Consider the following 18,091-nt stretch of genomic DNA (forward strand, 5'->3'; position numbering starts at 1 on the left):
AATTCTTGGTGAATCAGCAAATGAAAACACTTCAGCCTCTGAGAATATATTATCATAAAGACAAGCTGTTCTCAGAACAGTTTCATGGTGGGAACTTTAAAAGAGTTGGCTTGTAAAGACCAGTTTAAAGCCAGAGGACGATATCTGCGGCTGAGTAACAGCCCTCTGTGGTGCACGTGGTGGTTTTACATCAATATGTACAAATCTAGACAGCAATCTATACAGAATAAACAGTGTCAAGAAGCATTACTTGACATTTTCGTACACAAATTGCACTTAATTAAAACATTTCTTTTCACTGCATGCATATTCTTTAAGTCTTAAGGTCAGATTACTGAATTTCCGGCTGAGCTGAATAGTTAATAAATGCCACAGAAACGGGGAAATCCCACTGAAGTTGGAGAATAAATGTGTGATTTGGAGTCTGTGGCCTTTTCGAGTGGATTTGTAAACATTCCTACGCTTCATACAGGGTGGGAACTTCACACCAGCCAGCAGCCAAATGCAATTTATTTGCCATGCATGCAAAAACAATGTATTGTGAGTTTATCAGGCCTCCTGGTCTCTCTGGCAGGTAATCAAGCACCAGTTGGGAGTTTTTGGGTCCCAGAGCTCGAGCTGGCAGTGAAATCAGAGAAAGCGTCTGGTTTACTTGGGGATTTAGCCGCCGCTGTGATCTGCGACCATAAACTCTGGCTCCTTGCTGGACCTTTTCATCTCATAAAGGCTTTAAGGAGGCTGTGACTCTCAACTGGGTGACAATATTTTCAGATTTTATTGTAGATACTCACTGCCTGAAAACATGAAAATACTCCAGATTTTTATTTCCTCTGAACTGAATAATATTTTTTTCTGAATTGTCAGGAGATTTAGTTGATTTGATTTGGAACAAACTTTACATTTATGCCTTTGTGTAGTCTGTTTATTTATGAAAATCACTCAACTTTATTTTTTTGTTTTCCAGATTTATTGTATTTATAGACATTTGTATAGACTAATAGACCTCAGAGTGGAAGACTAATTCTATTCTTATAATCGAAAATGATGATGTTGCATCAAAATCTATGTTGTTGTTAATCACTGACTTATCCTAGACTGTGATTATCCCTCCCAAAAAGTTAATTTGCATTTATTTTAGTAAAATATAAAAATAGTATTTTTTTGTGTGTTTTATTATATAAAATTAAGTGGTATCATCTCAAAATTGGCATTTAAAGGGCTAAATTTATTTAATTTATTAATTTATTAATATTTTGAAGTTATTATCAGGACTTGGTTGAAAGACTTAACTGACAAACAGTGGTGAATAATATTAATATATATCATTTTTATAGCTTTTGTAATGTCTGAGACATTTTTTTTCACTTACAGTGCATGACACACAGGTTAAATACATCATCCTAATCCTGAGCTTGTGTGAATGTTTAGTGAAGTAAAAGAAAACTCCAGCAGCATCTCATTAGTTACAGTCACTGCTGTTTGAACCACCTCTGTTTCAGCACCACGGACAGCGACACGTCCGGTTCTCCTGCTGCAACTCCACAGACGTGACTTGCTGACACAAGAACACGGATTTCAAAGAGAACCGGAATGTGATAATGGATCATTTACATTTTTGACAGCGTGAGACGACAGACAAATTTGCTGTGCTGTTGGAAAAGACGGACACTCAGCCTCGCTTCGCCCCGCGGAAAGGAAAACCAAATAAAGAGACTGTCAGTCATCTTTACTCGAGTACACAAAAGACTGCCGTTCATAAGTGCTGTTCAACAGGTTGTCAGAGCAGGACTTCACTCATACATTTTGAGAGGGAACCTTCTGTCACTCCGGGTCTTTAAATCGACAGAAATGGTCGATTTCGGCTCACGCGGTCAATTTTAACCTTCTTCCTTTCATCGCTTTCACGCAGCAGAATCCATTCCAACTGAGTGGTATCATCAGTGGTAATACAAGAGCTATCATTTATCTTTTCAGCTGCACAAGTGGCAAATCACTGGTGGGTGAAACCGGAAAGGAATTAAAACACATGTAGCAGATCACTGGAGTATTATTACATGCAAGAACACACATTATTCTTTGTCTTTACCTTTTATTTCACACTCACAGCAAAAACGCCTCCCTCCCACAGAGAGAGGTGCTGACCTGGAAAACCTGCTGCCCAGACAAGAATACTAATGACTGGAAATGGACTCTACAGTTACTTGTTTTTGCATTAATAAAGTCCAGTTCTGGGAAACACCGTTCTCAGACAAAACTCAGTTTTCAGTGGTTTACTCATCTATTTGTGGATCACTAAATATAAGTTTGCATTTTGTTTTTAGCAATGTAGCATAATTGAATTTGAGATTAATTTCTTTGTGTTTGTGTTGTCTCTTGGATATAATATAAATTCTGATGATTGCTTTGTCATTCCAAAAGTAATTTAGGGATTGTGTGGGAATGTTATTAGATTTATGAGCACTTTCTCATTAACATTTTACCTCCAAGCATTGTATTTTTATGTTATTGCTTTGATATAAATTGTAGAGGTATAACAAATGTCCCTGAAATTGAACTGAACACTGAACTTGAAATTGCAGCTACATTATGACCAGCAGGACGTCTCACCGAGCATTAAATGGAATAAGAGCGCCAGTCGTCTGAGTGCGCTGCAGCCTCGCTGTTGGACATTCTGATTAGATTTAGGACATCAGACAGCTTTTCACTTGTCTCAGATGAAGAGAGGATTCAGTCGGACCTCTGAGCAGAGCAGCTGGACCGTGTTCGTCTGCGAGATCATGGTGACGCCATGCTCCGGCGAAAATCGGTCAAGTATGTCAATAAAAAAAATGATTGTTCTTAAGACTGTCAAAACTTCAATCTGAACGCTGACCTCTAAATCCATCTGAAATCAGTCGAGGCTAATAATTTTAATTTAATTTTATCAAACTGCATCCAGAAGCATTTTTAACTGCACTTGTTACAAACACACCAGACAACATTTTGACCACAAGAGGCTCCAGTGCACCATTAACCCACATTCTAAACTGGACCTATTTACTTTAGTTTATTTGATTTATAAAAGGACAGTGTGCAATGACACTGATCATCAACGAGATGCTAATTTCCATCTGTAGCCCTGTACATAACCAACATAAACAATAAATAAATGAGAAATTTGTAGGTTTTGTAGGTTTTGTTACGTTTAGAGAAAAAAAACTATGTGGATCAAGTGACAGAAACATAGAGGTTTAGGTTAAAATTACAAATAACTACAGCCACAAAAGGGCTTTTCCATTTTAACAAACAAATATTGTTATTTGGCATTTGCTGAAATGACTGTTATTTTCCTTGGGATGACGGTCTCATATCCATGAAATGGTCACATTAGTCTTCAGTCCAACAAAATGAATCTGCACTTACTCCCAAAAAGCATGAGAAGTCATGGTTCAGACTAAATAAATACTGAGCAGAATGGTGCCAGGATGCTACAGTTTGCAGTCTGGTAGTGAACAAAACAAGATGGCAACACATTGCTGGAATAATTGCATCAGTGTTTCTATTGGTTTACTGTTCAAATATGCAGAACGCAGTGAAACAGAGGTCAGCACTGACCTCTGAGCTGCTGGTCTGCTGGAGATCACACCAAAACAGGAAAAGTATCCTTGAATTTCTAAGTCATATCAGCTTTAATTAAAGTCAACAGGAGACAGAGCTGAAGTATAATGTGGCCATACCTAAAGACGGCCCCCATCGTGAAGGAACCGCTGAAATCTGTCCAATCAGGCTGTTTAAAGAGGCAAGCCTCTGCTTCAATTACGGTAAAACATCTGCTGCTGTCAGCCAATCAGGGTCAGGCATTGTGAGGAATTAGCCTTCACCCTCACTCTGTTTAAACAGACTAAATTATTCTGATCCTGAGCCAGAGGAGATTTAAAAGTGAAATGAAAAATGCGGAGCCTAAGATGCTTCAAAACACAAAGTGCACCAACAACAAGATTTATAACATCCAGGATTTTGGACGACGTTTTCCCCAGAGTCTAAAAGAAGCGGCGGGCCCACGGCGGGTACGGCAGAGCTATTATCATAATTAAACATCCAAATAAGTGATGTTGCAGCTCTGTGACCCACCAGCCTCAAAACAATGAAGACTGTGGAGGAAAACCACAATAACACCACTGCAGCCTGATTCACTGTTTGTGTATTCCTTCCATATGAGCACAAAATATGTTTCCACACTGTCGGACGTCATCGGCAGATTGAGTGCTGCAGAAATAAACCGCAGGAATCCGCCTGAAGCTGAACTCCATTCTCAGCCTTTCCATTTCCAAACCCACAAGCTTTCACACAAGATCCTGAGCTCCTCTTCCTTCTGTCAGACAGCCAATAATCATCAGACACCGACTTAATGCAAATGAAATGTGCATCTGCTGAGATTACCTACACAACGGGCCACTTTGGCACGTACAACCAACAATTATATACAAAACTCAGTCTAATATGATGGATATTAAGAGCCATGGAGCTGCTGCAGCTGTTAGACTGTTAAACATCCAGCAGCATCTATAATACAAAATCTGACTCAAGAAGCTGAAAACTTTAAATGAAGCCAGCAGCAAAGTGTCCTACAAATAAATATAATCTAACTTTGTAAACTGCAAATGTGCCGTGTTGTATTTGCGTGTTAAACCTTCCACAGAGCTTCAGTATCTCATGTGAAACACACCAGTAATTAGGCCATGCTTATAATTAAAAAGCTCCAGCTGGCAAACATGCAGGCGAAGTCTTGGCTTAAGTTTGCAACTTGTAAAATTCATTAATACGTCTCTGCCAACAGTCACCCAATCAGAGCCCGCGCGTGCGGTCATGTGACAGCAGTTCACATGAGTTTATTTGGAGGAGGGAGTAGCAGCGAAAAGCGACTGAGCAGAGAGCAGAAATACAACCTGCAGACAAGACGAAGTCTGTGTGAAACGAAGTGAAATGTGTGATGTGAAAAGAGAAACATCAAAAATCAAAAACAGAAGAGAAAATTAGCAGCAGTGGCTTGTTTTAAAGTTTCAGTTATGTCTTCTGATTTAAATTAAATTATTTTTTCAGGACTGCTGTAGTGAACAAATGAAATGAAATCCAGGGACTTTTTAATGGATGACTTTCCTAAAACATAAGCATGAATGTTCCTTCTTCAGTTTTACATCTCGGGCGAATTTTATGCATTTTTATGAGCGTGGATAGAATTTATGGATGAACTTTTATTGATATTGTTACTGTTGATCTCTCAATCAAGCACCATGTAAATCCCATCTCAGAAACTTCCTTCTTTTACTTAAAAACCCAGCTTGTCTTTGTCCTCCTCCTCTGCTGCTCAGTCCCGCTCCAAATCATTCTGTCCCAAAACACTTCCCCTGGAGCTCTGCACCACAACAGATTCAATCCAAAATCATTTTCTTCGTCTTACAAAACCTTCTATAAATCAGACCCCCACTCTTCACCTCCCCGCGGTGGAGACGGTCGTCCTGAGACAAGGACCAGAAATGACACGGTCTCGTTCGCACTTCTATCATTTGGAAACATCTGGAACTTTTTTCTGTTTAAGCTGAGAGCTTTAAGCCTGAAACAAACTTCAGAACGCAATTATGATCAAAATAAGCTAAATGCCCTCATAAATTATTAGCAGTAAAAACTGATTATTATTTAGCGTTTATTTTTTTGTGTCCATTCCAATGGACGGAGAATCTAAAGTCAAGAAATCATTTAATAGTAAATAATGACGATTCACTGTCAGAAATGGTCTTCCATACATTATATAATATCACGCTTTCTATAAAAACACTTTTTAAACAAATTATGCACGTGAGCAATATGATTAATTGATCAAAATGTGCCTAGCACTTTATCCTCGCCTTGTGGTCGGCCACGCTTGCTGAAAAAAAGAGGGCGTGGCTGTACTGCAGTGCACTTTAGATGATGTAATTTGTTTATAGACATCCAGTCAAATAAGTTTGTTCATTTGGGTGAAGTCAGGTGAGAGCATCATAGATCTAGACATCCTAGAAAAGTTGTATCCATCAAAAAGTTAGGTACTGTTTAAAAAATTACCATACCAGTATCCTTAGGTAATAGAGTACTTCATTTGATATATTCTTTGGGCTTCTTTTTACACCCATCATGTGAGTGGAATCAGTCCTGAAATACTACATTTTATGGTTTTATTTTTATCAGAGTGTGCTTGACTTCAGCACACCACAGATTGTATGGTTGTAGCTGCTGTGGTAGCGGGCCAATCACACATCACGTTAAATCGTAGAACGCCTGCAGTAATTGGCTGAAAAAAAAACATGAAAAAAATCTAATGCAGGTGCTGCTTGACTAGAGAGGTTTAGATAAAACTACGTTGGTTATTTTGTTGGATACTTTAAAGCTATCAAGTACTAAAACTCAGCTCAAATCCATTGTAACGGACGGGGGACGTGAACAGGTTAAGAGGACATAACAATAACAGATGTTTTAAACCGAGCACTAAGCTTTGTCCTGGTCTGGGAAAGCAAATCTTTCAGTGTAATGATGGTCTTCATTCCAACAAGAACATCAGTCACACTTGTCATTTCTTTGCCATGAATAAATCAAATTTAAAGATATTCAGTATCAGCACAAAACACCGAGCGTTGGCAGCATCAGTGTAAAAAGATCAGTATCACCGGCGTCTTTCAGAAACCTGTTATTAGTCAAACCTGTTTCCCTTTCCAAGCCTGTTCCTCTGCCCACGCTGCCTTCTCTCTACCTGTTTGTCGCTGTGAATTTAAAGGAACACCAACGTTTCTGAATGGCCTCACAGGGTCAAACACTCTGCTACATGCCACGTTTATTCAATCCAGCGAATGAGGCCGCTGCATTATGTTAGAAAGATGACTTTCCTGTATCTGTACCTTATGTACTTGTTTGTGTGTGTGTGCAGGGTGTGTGAGGTAAATGGCCTGGCTACACCTTCACTGAGACAGTGCGGGAAGCCTTTTGCGTTGTTCCCTAACTGGGTTAGTTTATCTTATTTAGCGGCGGGGCGAGAAAAGGCCGCAGCTGTTCATTCGCTTTGCCAGCCTCAACAGATTGGATTCCTGCAGTTCGAGCTCGCCTTTCCTGAAAACCCGGCCCCGGATAAACAGGGCTCCCCTTCTGCTAGCCGCCACACCGGTGCCGTAAATCATCCCTCGTCAGCTGCCTGGCTCATGGGATGGGGTAATCTCTCCTCCGCAGGCTCCTTATGAAAAGTGACTTGTTATCCACTCGGCCAGAGGGGCGTTTAGAGGACCTTCAGACCTGGAAAACAGCCCACAGGGGACAGGAAGAGCTACAACACTATTCTGACCAGTATAAGCTCCTGAAGATACCAACATTGTTTGCAAGAGCAGACAAAATCTTTAAAAATGATAACAACGTCTCCATTAGTATTCAGAGTTCCTTCTGAATTTCTTTCGTCTCAGGTTGTAAAAGCCTCTGAAACACCTCTCATGAGACTCAAACTCTCCCTGGATGATGAAATTCTTCCCATGTAATTGGCTCTTAAGATTTACAAGAAATCGAGTACAATATTCAAAACTATGGTTTCATTAGTGTAAAATCACCTGAAAACAACAATCATCCTGTTTTCATTACCTGAGGATGAGGCCTTGCACCATCATGTTTCTACGGCAGCCCAGAACGAACAAACCAAACACTGGGTCTAGATACATCTGCGTTTTTCGTGATCATCGTGGCCACCGTAGGAACAAAAACTGGCTCTGGTATTTCAACAGACTGGCCCTATTTTCAAATCCAACATGAAACAAATGTTAACATAAATTAGATAAAATCATACAGACTGACTAGAACATAGAACATCACAACACAGAACCAACACAGATGAACATTACATGATTCACACCACTACAGGCACATTCAACACAAATACATAGATAAGACATTACATTAGCTTTTTTAAATTATTAGGGATGCACTGATACCGATACCAGCATTGTTTATCGGTCTGATACTGTCCTCACTTCCTCATTAGTGATGTGTCATGCACAAAAGATGCGGCTCTGTAGTGAATCAGAAGAGCCGGCTCGCATCGAGTGAGAGCCGGCTCCCAGTTTTTTTCCTTTCGCTGCTTACCTCAGTGGTCAGCCTGAGCTCTGCTCAAGGCAGAACTTTGTTTTGATTGGTCAGCATCGCGGCCAATCAGATGTGAGGATATAGGATCATACCATTATGTGAAAACAGAGAGGGGGGCGCTCTAACTTGCAGTGGAGCCCCCCCTCTCTCTAAAATGTTTGATTAAAATATTAAACAAAAGAATGGTTTTGTAACAGAATAAATGCACAAAATTAAGCAATTATAAGGCTACTCATAAAGACACTGAACATGAAAGGGTTTTCAACACACAAACCATTAGTTTTTGCAAAGTTATGGTAAAATAAAGGCCTACAAAAAATCCTAAATTAAGAGCCGTTCAGGAGTCGAAAGAGCCGGCTCTTCTTTGGGAGCTGAGCCAAAAGAGCCGGCTCTCTGAAAAGAGCCGAACTTCCCATCACTGGTCCTCATAAAACTACTCCGACACCACGTCACGAAAAGTAGCCGCTCGATAAAAGTAAACATCATGACGCAAAGTTCAAAGCGTTTGCCGATTCTTACCGTCTTTTTTTGGACGCGCCGTCATCATCAGAGACTCGCTGTCCTCAACGTCATCCATTAATGACCGCAGCGACTTTGGAAACTGTCCGTTAAACTCCATGTAAGTCCATGTAAAAGTGAAATAAACACACCTGTAGACCGCAGCCAGCCGCTGTCCAATCAGTCCTGGCGTGTGAACTAGTTGATGCGTCAACAAATGAATCCGAAGACGAAGAAGAATCACGCCGCCACCAGTCTCTAACCCTCTGTCCTCTTAATAAACTGCTTCAACTTCTCTTTGTGAACTTATTCTTCATCAAAACGTCCTGACAGCTCAGGACACACAACTTCAGTTACCGAGGTTCACAGCAGGGTCAACAAAACTGATGCACACATGGCACCACACTCATACCTGTCCCCCCCTAAACAATGACAGGTAGGAACTAATTATCTCTTAGACAAGAGGGACATAAGGAAGAAACTTAAATACTACACATGTAAAAGTGTGATTAAAATGCTAGTTAAAATGCTGTAAATTATAATGAAATAATTATCATATTTAACACCATTTATAATAGTAAACTTAATTTTATAAGTCAGTAACTTACTACAAATAACCTAAAATTGTAACATGTACAGTAACCATGGTTACACTTGTAGCAGAAAACAGCAACAATGATTTGTTACATTTAGAAAATGACAATCTAATGAAAATAAAATGTTTTAAAATTTATTGCAAGACTTTATTGGCATTATTAAGTACTTGTATCAGTGCTCTGTCAGCAAGTACCCAAATGTAAATACTTGTACTTGTACTCGGCCTGAAAAAAGTTATATTGGTGCATCCCTGAAAATTATTATTATTATTATTATCAATGCCATTATGACCCATTCAGAGTGACCCAAGTGGCCCACAGTCAGGCAGTCCTTCTGGCGTTTGCTTAATTTCCAGATGGCCAATCTGTCACTGTTTGCAGCTGAAATCTTGGTACAACTTTTCTCTGTTAAAACCAAATCAAAGCTGTCTTACATCATGCACAAAACTAAAACAAACAGACAAAAAGCCAGATACCTTCAAAAACATCCTCCAGTTCAGATTTCATTCATAACTTCTTGTTCATCTCAAAGTTGTTGGATAAGGTTCGGGTTCTGTGCAGATCTGACGTACTGTATACAAAGATAGATGACATGACAGCTCCCCATGAGTGAAGCCAAAACATCTGGCCGCCCCCTGGTGGCTGGCTGCAGTATAGAGCATAAACACTGTACACATAAAAAAAAACAGTTTCTATCACTTTGGGTAGTTTGTATTTTAGTTTCAATTGTTTTTTTTCTGAAAAGTTTGTTTTTAATCAGTTATTTGATGCTATAAAAACAGGAGTTTCATGTCATGATTAACAGCTGAGTCAGACGTACAGGCAGAACCCAGTGGTAGAAAGAGTTCTCACAATTTCTACTAAGCACAAGTACTGTTACATTACTAAAATATTACTCAATAACAATGTTTAAAACATTCTTGAGTAAAAATACAAAGTATTCTTCCCCAAAACTACTCAGAGTATTAGTCACTTTTTAACCACTGGTTATCATTCATTATCAATCAAAAGGAGTTTCTGTTTCTTCAGTCTAAATTACTCACAACTCCTGCACTGTTCTGCTCAGTGGTTCCACTCACCTCTTCAAACCTGTTCCTGCAGCAGCATTTTAGTTTTGTTTTTTTCCATCCAGTCTTCAATCATAATTTTAAAGTAACTACATAGATTACATCGTGTAATGAATACTCAAGTACAAGTAAAATTACAGGCTTGACAAACTACCCATACAAGTACAAGTATCCCAAAAACCCCTGACTTACTCACAGTAATTTGAGTAATTGTAATTAGTTACTTCCACCCCTGGGAGAACCTCAATATTGCAGACTCTGGATGTCATCAGCGCAAGACAGCAGCATTCGTATCTGGGCTTTCTTTCTGTTTTTTAAAGTCCGTGATGCAGGCCAGTCAAGTTTTTCCACGCCAAACTGCAAAAACAACTTTTTATGCATCAACTGTCATGTTGAAATGGGAAAAGGGCTTCCTCAAACCACATCTTGGAAGTGCACAGTTGTCTAAAATATCCCTTCAGAGGAACTACGGTGTCTGTTCCAGCCATATCTCCACAAACACTGACCACCCTTGACATATTTTCTCTTGTTTTTTCGCCCTCTTTCTCTATCTGTTACTGCTGGGTAAGATATGACGGCAGTATGTCTGTTTTTTTTAGTTCCATCAAAGACAAATTTCTGTCATGTTTTCCACAAACAGCTCAATATCGTCTCGACACGTCTGTAAACTGATTCATCAGTCTGCAGAAGCTTCTGATCTGGTATTTGTCTGCTTTTCATAATGATTTTACCTTCCAATTTTCTGGAAAGAGATGTTCTCACGAGCCCCCTGAGAGCATCCATCATATCAGGAGTGGACCTCGCTGACAGCTTGATATCTGAGATTTAATTAAAGGCCAAAATTGATCCAAGCCCTGTTTGCTGCTCCTGGTCCTGACCTTCGATCAGACAAACTGACGTTCCTCCTCCGCTAATTCTCTCTCCAGCCCCAACCAAACTCTGTGGCAGCTGTTTTCACTGATTTGTGCACATTCAACCAAAGACCAAACCAGCTGCTGTTGTGGCCGGATGATGAAAGGAAAAACCTGCAGACACTTCAACCTCGACACATGAACGCAGCAAGTGGGTCAAGCCAGTCGACTGACGGTCCGAGCTCCACGTTTTCATCTGTATCAGCTCTTTTACAGATCAAACCCCCCACCACCACCCTGCGACACCCTGCAGGCAGGGAGCCTGCCACTTATCCTCTGCAGGGAACAGCAGAGAGGAAGGGACAAACAAACCGGGATGTGTCACCGTCGATAAAGCCGCGTGGCTCGACGAGACAGATGCTCGGGCAGGGGTTTTCGGGGGCCGAGGTTGGAACTCTGTCACATCTGATCTGGGCGTCGTGTCGCGCTGCCAAGTCAGTCAGAGTCAGACCATCAGTTGGTTCAGGGGAACAATGGAGGCTCAGAACACAGCCAGCCAACCATCAGACATGAGGAGTGAGAGGAGGAAGGGTTCAGGCTTTGAATCAAAACCTACTTTTACTGAATGTTTATATGTAATTGGCAGAATACGGCAGAAATAAAATATAATATTCATAAGTATGGTTTCTCTAGTGTATAATCACCTGAAAATAAGACTTGTTGTGTTTTGTCACCATAGAATGAGCCGTTCATATCTACAGAGGGAGTGACTGCACTTCCATGGAGGCTGTCTTCAGAAAGCTTTTTTGTTGCTGCACATCTTACGATATGATACGATATACTTTATTGTCCCCATAGGGAAATTTGTTTTGGACTCAAATGCTGCTGCACACAACATGCCTCCACAGTGTGATAAAACAAACAACATAATAAATAAATTGCACATAATCCACATTGCACATTACAAGAACACATACAAATACATAACGCACATCACACATACCCTGTGGTGAAAAACACCATGAAACTATTGCACAATCCCTGCAGCCTCAAAGAGCACTATTTAAAAGTAAAATGGAGGTAAGAACAAATCTTGTTGTTTTCTGTCTGTAAATTCCCTCATCATTCATTGATTTCAAAGTTGAAAATGAGCCAGCTGGGTAACACTCGCACATTTATAGAAATGTTGCTTAATGTATAATTTGTATGAATAAATAAATTAAATTAAATTAACATAATAAAAAAGAAAACCTTCTGTTTCACAAAATGCTCATATTTATCTGCCTGTTGCTCATTCTTTTACACCTACAGACCTCTAAGAGTCTGTAAAATGAAACTATCTGAGAGAGAAAATCCCTGTTTGGTTAATCCGCTCAGAACTCACAAACACACTGAGATTTTGACCTTCAGTGTCAGGTTTTAAGTATTTAAATGAGCCAAAAAGGTTCAGAAGCACAGGTTTATTCAAGCAAAAAGTCTTTCTATGACAGCTTCATTGTAATATTTTATAAAAGATGGTGGTTTCTCTGAGAACAAGCGAAACCTCACATCTGGTCTTAAAGTAAAACAGAACAAGGAGTCCATGGTAGTTCTTAAACTTTTCAAAAATACTGCAGGTTTGATGCTTTTCTACAAACCCATCTGAGCATTGTGCCACAGGGAACCCTCTGGTGAATTATTGCACCAGAAGGGTTATACACAGAAATATTAGAGTGCAAAGCCACACACAACCTGTTGTTTATAGCAGTGTCAGTGGTTTCACAGGGACCAAGTTTCTAATATTTTTAATACAAATCTGAATTCATCATCTTTGATAGACAAGCAGGATGTGCAGCTTGAGTAAAAATCCTGTTTGAAGAGCACAAAGTACAGACTTCAGCATCCTGCAGCTGACTGTGAGCTTTCCTGCTGCATCACTGGAGCGAGTTCACACGTCTCTGAGCTACAAACTGCGATTTGTACTGCGAGAACCTGCAGGGATCCACCGCCTGACCAGTACACACATGCAACAGGAGCCAGAGAGGCTGGGTTCACACTCACCTGACCACGAGTTCCTCTTCAGGTCGAGAAAAATCTCCAACCTCTAATGACAACACATACACAGCTGTGTCTTTAAACTCTCTTAGAAATAAGGGGTTCTCTAAGGGTTCTTCCTGAAGGGCTGAGGTTCTTCCCAGAACCAGCTGCTTATGAAGAACCCTGTTTTGAAGAAAGTGTTTTTCAAGGATTCTTTGTAGGACTAAGGGTTCTATTAAGACCCCTTTTCATCTAAAGAACCCTTCTTGGAAGAAGGAGATCCTTAAGTAGTGTTCAAATCTTTAATCAAGGGTTCTATGTACCATAATATAAAAGGATTCTCAGTGGAACCCCTGAGTGGGCTCCAGATGAAACACTTTGAATATAAAAAGGTTCCCAGTAGAACCATTTGCACCTCTGTCTTCCTCACTCTGCTGTCTTCCTCTCCTTCCTTTCCTCTCTACCTGCCTTGAAAAAGATATTTTTCGTGGATTCAGTTGACACCTGTGGCCTCAGCTGAAATACTTCCTGCTGGCCAAGTTCTCCACAGCAGTTTTCTCTTAAACTAGCACAACCAGGTATTTAGTAGTAGAAGAAGAAGTAATATGAAGCTTCTGTAGCAAGCAGCCCCCTCTGTTGGCCAACAGAAGCACAATGTGATTGAGATGTCCACCAGCAGACTACTGCCACCAGGAACAGGGGACTGCCTTTGGAAAAACAAGGATATTTCAACAGCCCCCAAAACCAACAGACTTTCTCCTCTAAACCCCATGAAATCTTTCAATAGCAGCTCAGATTTTCCCTTTTTTACACTGTACAAATCTTCTTTCATTAACTTGAGGTAAATATATATAATAAGTTTTATTTGCTTATGAAACTTTTCTAAAGTTCAAACAAATATATTTTTCTCCAGTGTACTTTTAAAGTGTACTTAATGTTTCACTCATAAATCGTCCCAGGGCTGCACAATAATATTGCAAATATGTTAACAGATATTGTGATATGATTCAGGATTTGGGTGAATTATGAATGATTTTTGCATCACAGTTGTCTTTTTTACTGAAAAAAATCGAATCAAAATCCTGATGATGTGACATTTGTTGGGGTCTGACCCAAACAAACATGTTTTCTTATTTCTGGAGAATCTCTGCAGCGCTACAGGACTTCACTATAATGTTTCTCACATTTTTCCTTAATCAAAAGAATTGCAGCTTCTGTGATTAGGATGTTGCACTTATTGCAGTTTCAATATTCATTTTTTCATTTAATTGTGCAGCCCTTATCAACCAGTACAAGTGTGGTTTCATGTTCATGTCTGCTCTCACTATCTGGCATGACCTCCCTTGTTCATAGTATTTACTGTTCTGTGTTCTCGATAATCCTGTATCACTGTTCTCTGTTGTTTCCATGTGCAGTCTGAGTGCAGATTTTCTCCTGTGGGATGGTGAAGTATCCGTCCATCTGTCCATCCATTCATCCCTCTAGTATTCCACAAACGTGTTCAAAATGGTGCCTTTCCTCAGCAAGTTTTTATTTCCTGTTAATATATGAGTACAAATAAAGATATTTCTATAATTAGACAGCCATCTTAAAGGCTCCTACTCTCCCATTTCACCTACCAGCATGAATATTCAGCACATTCTCAGCTGGTACTGGAGTTTAAAGTCATCTCATGTAGCTCTAGTTTGTCATTATTAAGTGTTTCAGCCTATAAATTATGTTTATCAAATATGGGCTGACATCTTTCTATGATAGAGGAGCAGATTTAGACGAAATCTGTCAAGGTGTCTGCTGATATATTATTTAAGGTAGGAAGTGTGTTCGCTAACACTTCATGGTAAAGGCACACGAGTCAATGCATGAGTTCAATCATGTAGTAGTTCAAGTACTTTATTAATTATTGCTCAAGATGGACATGTCACTTTATTTGAAGGGCCACAAACACGATGGAGCCATGAAGAGGTAAAACTTTGACTTACCTCTGAAGAAAACATGAACATCATTAATAACTCAGATGTCATGACGATTGAAAAACCTTCATTGTTGCATTAATTAACATTTTGTTCTTGTTCTTTGTTCTCAGAAACTCAGCTTCGACCAACACACTAATGACATGACATCCATAGGCTTATAGGTTTATATGTTGCCTCTCCTCCACCTCCTCATACTGTTGTACCAGAGCATTATTCAGCTCATCCTACTGTACTGCCCCACCTGCTTCTTTAACAGTTAAACTGTATAACCACTACTGCTGCAGAATAATACGTCTCTCCACACCCAACCTCACAGAACTAAACCATAAGGCCACAGCACGTGTTGCAACCACAATATCACAGGACATCACACACCCACTCAACCACCATCTGACCCTACTAAGAGACCACAATGAGTGCATTCTGTGGTCTACATATGTGATTATTGTGTGCTGTTTGTCTGTCAAATGATGTTGTTTGTTTGTTGACCAATGTGTTCACTGCTGCGGAAATTAATTTCCCCTGGGTGGGGGTGGGGCAAAAAGGTCTAAGACATTTGTTTTGAATCATTAAAAATTTTCTCAACTTGTCTTTACAAATTCAACTTAAAATAAAAAAAAAGGCAGCCAGTCACTCACTTGGTCACTGACCGGTTAGGTTTTTTTTTTTTTTGGCATTGGTCCTTTAACTTAAAAAATAAACTATGAGGAAGAACATGAACATCATCAATAACTGTAAAACTATGATAATTGTTTAGTTCTTGCATTAAGTCATGCATTAGATGCTGTTATTTCATGTATATTCTGAATACACTGTAAAATATCTTACAACAGTTGAGTGGAGTCATTAACTCAACGTAAATATTCAAGTTTTGTTCATTCAAGTTAATTTAACTCAAAAATTCTAGTTTTTACTTTCAGAACATTGAAGAACTTCCAAATGCTAAAATCTTCTAGCTTGGAGTCTTTTGACTTGAAACGATGAGTTAAAATGAAAGTACTGCACCAAGTTAAATCAACTCATTAATTTAAGCTTTTAAAGAAACATGATCAGCATGTTAGCTGTCAAAATCTTAAGCTGATTTTCACAAGTATAACTAAATTAATATCAGTTTAATTGACTAGAAAAGTTTGTTTCTTGAATCATTAAAAAAAACGAACCCCAACTTGTCCTTTTAAATTCAGTCAGCTTGATATTTGAAGAAAGTCCAGACACAAACTTGTTTAAGCTTATTTTTACAGTGTAGCTCATGAGGTACATGAATGAATTTAGGCTTTTTATATATTACTACATATATGAATGCATGATAATTCATACTATAAAGCATCGCCGTGTATTCTTAATGACTGGGACTGAATGACTAGGACTCCCCCTCATCCCTCCCTCCTTCCCTCTCTATCTGCTTCTTCCTCCTCCTCCTCCTCCTCCTCTCCTGGTTGAACCATGCAGGCCACCGCAGTGCTGCTCCTGCCCGGGTTTGATGCTCTGAGCTGCAGCAGCAGCAGCAGCAACAGAGATCTCGAAAATGTCAAATCCGAGGATAAATTTTGTTTTTACTTTATCGTTTTGCAAACTGAGTGTCTCTCTGCTGAATGCAATCATCTACAGCGGCGGAGTGGAGCCTCTGAGTGGAATTAGTGCAAATTGGGGAGTTTATATTGAAAGTGCGTGCGTCAAACTGCTCTACTCTCAGAATCAGCTCCTACTTTTACTGAAACAAAGTGACTTGACTGAAATCACAGGAGGTAAAATGATGAGGAAAAGGGGAGCAGAGAGTGGTGCTTTCGCCTCCTCCATCAGCTCGCCCAATTTGGCTTTTGGTTGTTGTTTCAGAGCCCGAACAGTCGGCGTTTGTCCCCTTTGTCATCTCTTCCCCTGGCAGAGTTGATTAACATTTCACTCACGTCCAATTCAAAGTTCAGGCTTATAGATGAGGGGAGAGAGGCGAGGAAGAGAGGGATGTAGGAGGAGGAGGAGGAGGAGGAGGAGGAGGAGGGAGGAGGATGAAGAGGAGGAGGGAGGATGGATGGATGAAGCGTAACCCTCCAAACACCCACGTCGGGCCAGTTTCTGCTGGCAGCCTCGGGTTTTCTGCATGTGAATGCGAATATGCATCGACACGAGCGCTGGGGAGGAGGGAAAGGAGGAAGGATGGAGGGGTGGATGTTCGGCGCAACACTTTGCGGGCACTTCTACCAGGCTGCGCTGCGCTGCGTGCGTCTGAGCCTGGATGCAACAGCCTCCTTTCTTCCTTCCTACACATCATCCTGGCACGGATCGGAATGATAATCAGCTGTGAGGTCGGGAGGGGGTGTTTGAAAATCAGTGCATGCACAGAAACTCTAATATTCAAATTCTGCCAACTTGAGAACCACTGATCTGCCTATATTTCATTTTCAACCCATCACTAACCTGCTCCTCTTCTCTGCTCATATTCTGTCTGCAGCCACCAACCTGTCTCAGCCCCGCACAGCAAAGCCCAAAAAAGAGAAGAAGCCCCGGTTCTTACCAATGTGAATGATGGAGTCGGCGCTCACTGTGTTGCATTGCAATATCCACAGGGAATGAAATAACAATGTCAGCATTTCCATCTCCAGTTTGAGCCAAAAAGGCGCATCCACGGATCCACCTCGCTGATTTTGGTGTGTTTCCTCCAGTGATGAGCAAATCCAAAATAAGCGTCGGTGCGTAAAAGCGGCAGCAGCGGCAGCTTCAGTAGCAGCAGCAGCAGCACCAGCAGCAGCAACAGCAGCGAGGAACAGTGTTGAAATCACCACCGAATAGTAATAAAAACCCAAATCCCAAAGAGCAAACTGTTGGCCGGAGTCGAGAGGAAGAAGGACGGTAGAAGAAGAAAGAAATAGAAGCTCCCAGGGGCTCCGGTGAGAAACAAACCCGGGTGAATGAGGAGGGAAGCGGGGACGGATGAGAGGAGACACCGGGGGTTTGTTTCAGAGGTTGAG

The 18,091-nt window shown here is 40.4% G+C and overlaps 1 protein-coding gene across 2 annotated transcripts in view; it reads right to left on the reverse strand.

Moving 5' to 3' along the window:
• LOC146311513 (glutamate receptor ionotropic, delta-1-like) overlaps positions 1-17,847 on the reverse strand; it is a 679,669-nt gene extending 661,822 nt beyond the window's left edge. Inside the window, exon 1 of one of the 2 annotated variants that reach the window (XM_084740789.1) lies at positions 17,638-17,847. In XM_084740789.1, the coding sequence (XP_084596915.1) occupies positions 17,638-17,719 (82 nt within the window). In that variant the 5' untranslated portion in view covers positions 17,720-17,847. Of the gene's footprint in view, positions 1-8,646; positions 8,981-17,637 lie in introns of those variants that run through there. The other variant, XM_084740790.1, reaches the window with a different exon arrangement.
• Positions 17,848-18,091: the final 244 nt, after the last annotated feature.

The sequence above is a fragment of the Lutjanus erythropterus genome, chromosome 17 (assembly GCF_056507025.1).
Source record: "Lutjanus erythropterus isolate fLutEry1 chromosome 17, fLutEry1.hap2, whole genome shotgun sequence".
Lineage (NCBI taxonomy): Eukaryota > Metazoa > Chordata > Actinopteri > Lutjaniformes > Lutjanidae > Lutjanus > Lutjanus erythropterus.